General features: G+C 30.4%; 1 protein-coding gene across 1 annotated transcript; it reads right to left on the bottom strand.

The window, feature by feature from the left end:
- Nucleotides 1–3,857: 3,857 nt before the first annotated feature.
- Nucleotides 3,858–7,334, bottom strand: LOC136235595 (uncharacterized). Its single transcript, XM_066025387.1, has 2 exons — nucleotides 6,381–7,334; nucleotides 3,858–4,264 (listed from the first exon to the last, which is right to left on the bottom strand). The coding sequence occupies exons 1-2, from the start codon at nucleotides 7,212–7,214 to the stop codon at nucleotides 4,130–4,132; spliced, it is 969 nt and encodes a 322-aa protein (XP_065881459.1). The 5' UTR covers nucleotides 7,215–7,334; the 3' UTR covers nucleotides 3,858–4,129.
- Between the last annotated feature and the right edge of the window lie 221 nt (nucleotides 7,335–7,555).

The raw sequence follows: 7,555 nt of genomic DNA on the forward strand, positions 1-7,555 counted from the left end.
ACGTAAAAAATTGTTGTTTACGAAAATCATTTAGTTTAGAAGAAAAAATCCACAAAACCTTGTGAAAAATAGAGTTTTACGTAAAACTTTTGAACTTTACGTAAATCTTTTATTTTTAGACATAATTTACATAAAATTTGGCTCAATTTACGTAACCTTATTATTTTAGAAGAAAAAATCCACAAATCTTATGAAAAATAGAGTTTTATGTAAAACCTTTGAACTTTACGTAAATCTTTTATTTTTAAACATAATTTACATAAAGTTAGTTTAAATTTACGTAACCTTGTTATTTTAGGAGAAAAACACCACAAATGTTGTGAAAAATAGAGTTCTACGTAAAACCTTTGAACTTTACGTAAATCTTTTATTTTTAGACATTGCGTAAAGTTGGAATAAATTTACGTCATCTTGTTATTTTAGGAGAAAAAATCGAGAAACCTTGTGAAAAATAGAGTTTTTACGTAAAACCATTGAATTTACATAAATTTTTTATTTTTAGACCTAATTTACGTAAAGTTGGAATAAATTTACGTGATATTCTTATTTTGAGAGGAAAAATCCACAAACCTTGTGAAAAATAGAGTTTTATGTAAAACCTTCGAAATTTACGTAAATCTTTTATTTTTAGATATAATTTACGTAAAGTTGGAAGAAATTTACATGATCTTATTATTTGAGGAGGAAAAATCCACAAATCTTGTGAAAAATAGAGTTTTACGTAAAATCTTTGAAATTTACGTAAATCTTTTATTTTTAGACATAATTTACGTAAGGTTGGACTAAATTTATGTAAAGTTTGACTAAATTTATGTAAATTTGTATTTTTTTTACAAAAAAAAATCAATACCTTTGAAAAAAAATGAGTTTTACGCAAAACCTTTAAAATTTACATAGATCTTTTATTTTTAGATATAAATTACGTAAAGTTGGACTAAATTTACGTAATCTTGTTACTTTAGGAGATAAAATCCGAAAACCTTGTGAAAAATAGAGTTTTATGTAAAATATTCAAACTTTACGTAAATTTTTTTATTTTTAGGTAAAGTTTGACAAAATTTACTTAACTTTGTTATTTTAGAAGAAAAAATCCACAAACCTTATGAAAAATAGAGTTTTACGTAAAACATTGAAACTTTACGTAAATCTTTTATTTTTAGACATAATTTACGTAAAATTGGTTTAAATTTATATAACCTTGTTATTTTAGGAGTTAAAATCCAGAAACCTTATGAAATATAGAGTTTTCTATAAAACCTTTGAATTTTACGTAAATCTTTTATTTTTAGACATAATTTACGCAATGTTTGACTAAATTTACGTAACTCGTTTATTTTTGGAAAAAAAATCCACAAATCTTGTGAAAAATACAGTTTTACGTAAAACCTTTGAATTTTACGTAAATCTTTTATTTTTAGATATAATTTACGTATAATTCGACTAAATTTACGTAACCTTTTTATTTTAGGAGAAAAAAATTCACAAACCTTGTGAAAATAGAATTTTACGTAAAACCTATGAATTTTACGTAATTGTTTGACATAATTTATGTAACGTTTGACTAAATTTACGTAACCATTTTACTTTACGAGAAAAATCCACAAATATTGTGAAAATTAGAGTTTTACCTAAAACCTTTGAACCTACGTAAATATTTTATTTTTAGATATAATTTACGTATAGTTTGACTAAATTTACGTAACCTTTTTATTTTAGGAGAAAAAAATTCACAAACCTTGTGAAAATAGAGTTTTACGTAAAACCTATGAATTTTACGTAAATCTTTTATTTTTAGACATAATTTACATAAGGTTTGACTAAATTTACGTAACCTTGTTATTTTAGGAGAAAAAATTCACAAACCTTATGAAAAATACAGTTTTACGTAAAACCTTTAAACTTTACGTAAATCTTTTATTTTTAGATATAATTACGTATAGTTTGACTAAATTTACGTAACCTTTTTATTTTAGGAGAAAAAAATTCACAAACTTTGTGAAAATAGAGTTTTACGTAAAACCTATGAATTTTACGTAAATTTTTTATTTTTTGACATAATTTACTAAGGTTTGACTAAATTTACGTAACCTTGTTATTTTAGGAGAAAAAAACCACAAACCTTGTGAAAATTAGAGTTTTATGTAAAACTTTTGAACTTTACGTAAATCTTTTATTTTTAGATATAACTTACGTGTAGTTTGACTAAATTTACGTAACCTTTTTTATTTTAGAAGAAGAAAAATTCTCAAACTTGTGAAAATAGAGTTTTACGTAAAATCTATGAATTTTACGTAAATCTTTTATTTTATCAATCCCTATGTTAAATATCTAACATATTGTTTAGTTCTCGTATTTTAATAATATATTGTTTAGTTCTTATTTTTTATTTTGATCAACAGTTTTGTCACTTAAATTTTTAAATTGTTAAACAGATTAGTCCCTCTATAAATGACTAAACTGTTGAATTGAGGTAAAATTAAGGATTAATTAATGTATTATTAACATATAATGACTAAATAGTGATTAGATTAAAATATAAGGACTCATATATTATTTACCTTGTAATTAATAATCTTTAAAATTACCATAACTAAATATTATCTGCTATAGCAGGTTACCTTTCTTATTAATTTTAATTAACACTATTTTTATTAACAAATGTTCAATTACTATTGGATACTAAAACAAAATATGACTACTTTATTTAACAAAGTAACTATAAAATTTACCAACAACTAAATATACATATATTAATTAAACAGCTAAATATGTTATCGTAATAAATATACCTTATTTGAATAGTAAATTTATTTGGCATAATTTCTAGTCCAGGCATCACACCATTAAAGACATATTTGTCCAACATGTAAAAAACACAAGATAAAATTTTAATTATTATTTTACGTTTATATATGTTTATGATTTAATGATCTATTACGAATAAATGATAATTTGATTCATATGATCTATCACTAATTTATTAGTGATAATTTAATGTACATATAAAGTGAAGATAATAAAATCCCGAAACTGAGAAAATAGTTCCTTTAATAATATTTTAAATTAGTCCAACTTAATAATTTTAAAAAATTAAATTTAGATCATTTTAAATATTAAGACATTATATATAAAATTGCTAAATTAAAATACAAGGATTTAATTGACAAAAAATAGCAGGTTTTGGGACCAATTTCCTTATGTAACTCCTAATTAAGACCCTAATCATTCCAATTTTGATGGCTTGAAATCCTATTTATTAGTATTTTTAATCACATTACACTTTTATTAGCTTTTTTTATATATAATTTATCCGATTTCTCGATTCAAAACTCGCCAACTCGCCAGATACCTTTAGATAAATTATCCCCCAATTAAAGTTTTTAATAACTTTTTTAATAATTAGAAAACTTAAACTTTATATATAAAACTCGATTAATAAAGATTATTCATTTTATAACATCCCAAAATTGCATTTTTAATAGTTCAAAAGTAGTTTCGGGTATTTGTATTTGATTTATTTATAAGAACACTAAAGGGCGACCCGGTCGCACTACGCGTCCCCGCTGAGCGAGGGTCCGAGGAGGGGTCCCACCACAAGGGTATACTGAGGGCAAGCTTTACCCTGCCAATTTATTTGGCAAGAGGTCACTCCTAAGACTCGAACCCGTGACCTCTTGGTATTTATAAGAACACTATTAAAAAAAATTAACTATGTATATATCATAACTAGATAAACTGAGTAACTAGTTTTTAACTAAATTAGATGTTCGCAGTCTAATGTATTGAAATTAAAGATCTGAGACTCGTTCTGCCAAAATCCGAACGCTTTTTTGCCTAAATAAAATGAAGATATGAAATTCAAAATAGCAAGCATAGCAATAACTAAGTAACACAACACAAATATTGCAATGTCTTACAAAGTTGATTCATCATACTGAGATGCTCAATCTTGAAGATAACAGATTCCATCTCTAATTTATACACACATTTAAACAACAACATCATACACCGAAGAAACCCCGGAACACTCAAACTACTACTTACAGAGCAAAGCAACAACATGATCATTAAATCTTTAAACACGTAACCGTAAAGTTTCCCCATTAGATATCTACTCCACACAATATTTTTACCTTAAAGTCATCACAGGCCATGAATTCACCCCGGATGCAGCTGGCAACAAAGGCCGTACAATTGGGACCCGTCTCACCACTGAAAATGCTTCGTTGAGTCGTGCAGCACGGCTCATGAACTGTGACACCTTCTGCAGATACAGATGAGAATGAACTTGATAATGTGCATACAGAAAACAAGTACAAGATCATAATTGCAAATCGAGAACTATCATCCAAATTACGGGTTTAAGAGCTTAGAAATTATACCCGTGTACGCTCTTTTTGCAAACGAATAAACAAAACTGCATCTTTTTGCCAAACATATTAAGCTTACTAGATGACAATGTCCCTGAGTTTCATACCAGAGTGCATTTGGACCAAATTCATAGGAAAATGTCCTTGTTTACGAGTTTTCCACCATACGAGATTGGAAAAAAGAGAATGTCCTTGCTTACGAGTTTTCCGCTCTACGAGGTTGGAAAAAATCGGAAGGACTAGACAAACAGTCTCTAGAACTAAAAATTGACTGGTTAAGGCATATAGCAAGATTGGAGGGGAAATCGGGAGAGAATTATGGTTATATTATACTAGACATTTTCCAATTCAAGTGCTACGGACCTAGCTGATGAAGCTAGAATTGAAAACCGGAGCTGCATAATCTCGCATTCCAGTGAACCTCAAGAGAAATATATCCACCGTCATGTCTTTTTACAGAAAAAACTACAAGTGCATTCATTGTCTAGCATTGTTTTTTCTTAACATTTTACAAATTCGATAACACCATGTTACTAATTCTGCAACATAAACTTAAGGGTAAAGTACACAAAAAAAACCTGTCGTTTTGCCATTTGCAAAAAGGTCCCCGAGGTTTAAAACTGTACAAACAAGGGTATGTGGTAAACACCGTTACCAAATAAGGGATTTTTTTTTTAAAGTTGTTTTTAGAAGAGATTACCAAAAAAAAAAAGTAGTAAAAAAACACGAAAAATCCCTTATTTGGTAAGGACGTTTACCACATACCCTTGTTTGTACAGTTTTAAGCCTCGGGGACCTGTTTGCAAATGGCAAAAACCACGGGTTTTTTTTTGGACCTTACCCTAACCTTAATGGTAATAACATAATTTACCCTACAAAATGATATAAAACCGTGATTTTGGTCTCTATAGAAAAAGTGGTAAGAAAATAGGAAAAAATTAATGAAATAATTAAAACCTTTTTGAGCATAACTTGATCCTCAATTTGGGCCATTCCAGTATTCCTACATATTCTATTCCTAACTTTACCACAATGCTTGTACTTCTACAGATACATTTTATTTGATACCTCACCCTTTTAACATGAAAATACTTCACTTCAGATACACTCAATTTACTTAATTGATCAGTTGTAACTCGTGACGACCCTCGAGTAACATGTAAACTTCACAATTTGGCAGTTACATCCAAAAGATAAAAAGTAGCCCGCAATTGTCACAATTTACCATTGTCCCTAGTACTTAAATTTTTGCACATTTCACCACTTGAATTCGACTTTTCCTCAAAATGTAACAATTGAGAGAATGTTCTGCCTCAAGTGTTTGCAATTGTCTACCAGTACATGTATTTAGAACCATCAATATAGAACCATCAATATAGGGCCAGTTTTTGAGGAAAAAATAAAAGACCCGAGCAAAATGTACCGAAATTGAAATAGAGGCGCCTAAATGACAATTGGTGTCAAATACAGAGGCCGAAATGTACCAAAATTGAAGCATTAATGTGAATTTAACAAACTTAAACTAGTACAAGGCAAACATTGTTCTTTGCCGGTACCTGTACCTATTCTACCACATTTCATTTTCATATCATCAGAGGCAGAGAGCCATCAAACAGCGGCCTAGGCTACCATAGTCCTTTCCAATTTCCAAAATGACCCAACCATATCAAGTCCTAGAGATATTGCTAGGTTTAAGATCATTGTAATCAATTTTACAGTAACAAACAGCTAGTTCAAATAAGTTCAGGTGACAAATTCTTGCTAAATGAAGCTGAAACAACAATCAAAATTGGTAAAGGAATCGATTTTGATAACTTAGAACCTATGTTGCACGGAAACAAATATGGATACCGGGAAACGTTATTTCTAACAAAATAACAAAAATTAGCTAGGAAAAGTTAGTGGAAATGGAAACAGAAACGGACAGGAAAGAAGAGTTTCCGAACTTGATAAATCTAACAATAAAATCAACAATTGCAATTGCCAAATAATCTGAAAACAATAACTGACCTTATCATCAACAGTAACCTTAAGTGGTATACTTCTCGCCTTTCGCTTCATCTTGTACAATCTCCGCCCCAAGATAACAAATCCCATAACAGCTGCAGCCATAGAAAAAGTCCAAACAGGACTAATCCTGAAAACACAATATCTCAACAACTCAAAAGGAACCTTCCACCACACTACCTTCCTTCTCTCTTCATCACGCCCTAATTTTCTTTCTCCAACAGTAACAGCACTCAAATTCTCCTCCTCTTCTTCTTCGGAAGCATCACCACCATTCTTTGATTCAGCCAAAACCACAGAATCCTCATTCATAACAAGAGTATCACCACCTGAATCAGACCAGAACTTGCTCAAATCCTTATCTGTACTCTGAATTTCCCCAAAATCTTCAAAACCCTTCACAATCTCCTCAAATCCCCTTTCATTTTTACCCTCACAACCCTCGAATTCCCTTTCCTTAGCAACAACTTCGTTTTTCCCGTTATCAACAACATCCAATTCATTTTTCACATCGAATTCCCTATGCTCATCAGAGCGATCGCTACCGGAATCAGACCAGAACTCAGCAGTATGCCTAGTCTGAAACCGAGTTTCATTCTCATACCCAGGATCAATCCAACTAGGATTATCAGAATCAACAGAGCCCTGTTCACTTACAGGTTTAGCAAATCGATTATCATTTTCAAGGGAAAAGTAATCTAACCTGAGAACACCTTCGGAATCAGCCTCAATTTCTTCAATATTCCTATTGTTGGAATTGGGGGAATTAACCGCGTCAGAATCAGAATTGACTAGCAGCTCCCAGTCTTGGAAATCAGGCGAAGGCTCTCCTGCCATGATTATCGATGATCGGAAAAAGGGAAATCACTTTCAGCAGAAGAGAAGAAAATGGAATCGAATAATGGAAGGGAAAGAGAGGTTAAAAGGAGAGGTTGCGTTTAATCGGTAACCCTTGCTGAGTTAGTTGGTCTGCTAAATTCCTTTCCACTCACTCTTACAGTTATAATCAGGTACAGGTGAGAACACGTGAAAACTATCATAGTACGGTTGTTTATTGGTGAATGATGAAACAATTATAATGTAGCCAATCAGAATTTCGATAATGGTGAAGCGGGATGTAGTGGATTAGATAGAGATATCTTTCTTAGGACAGGGGAAATCTAGAAGAGGAGAAGAGG

This window comes from Euphorbia lathyris, chromosome 7 (assembly GCF_963576675.1).
Source record: "Euphorbia lathyris chromosome 7, ddEupLath1.1, whole genome shotgun sequence".
Classification (NCBI taxonomy): domain Eukaryota; kingdom Viridiplantae; phylum Streptophyta; class Magnoliopsida; order Malpighiales; family Euphorbiaceae; genus Euphorbia; species Euphorbia lathyris.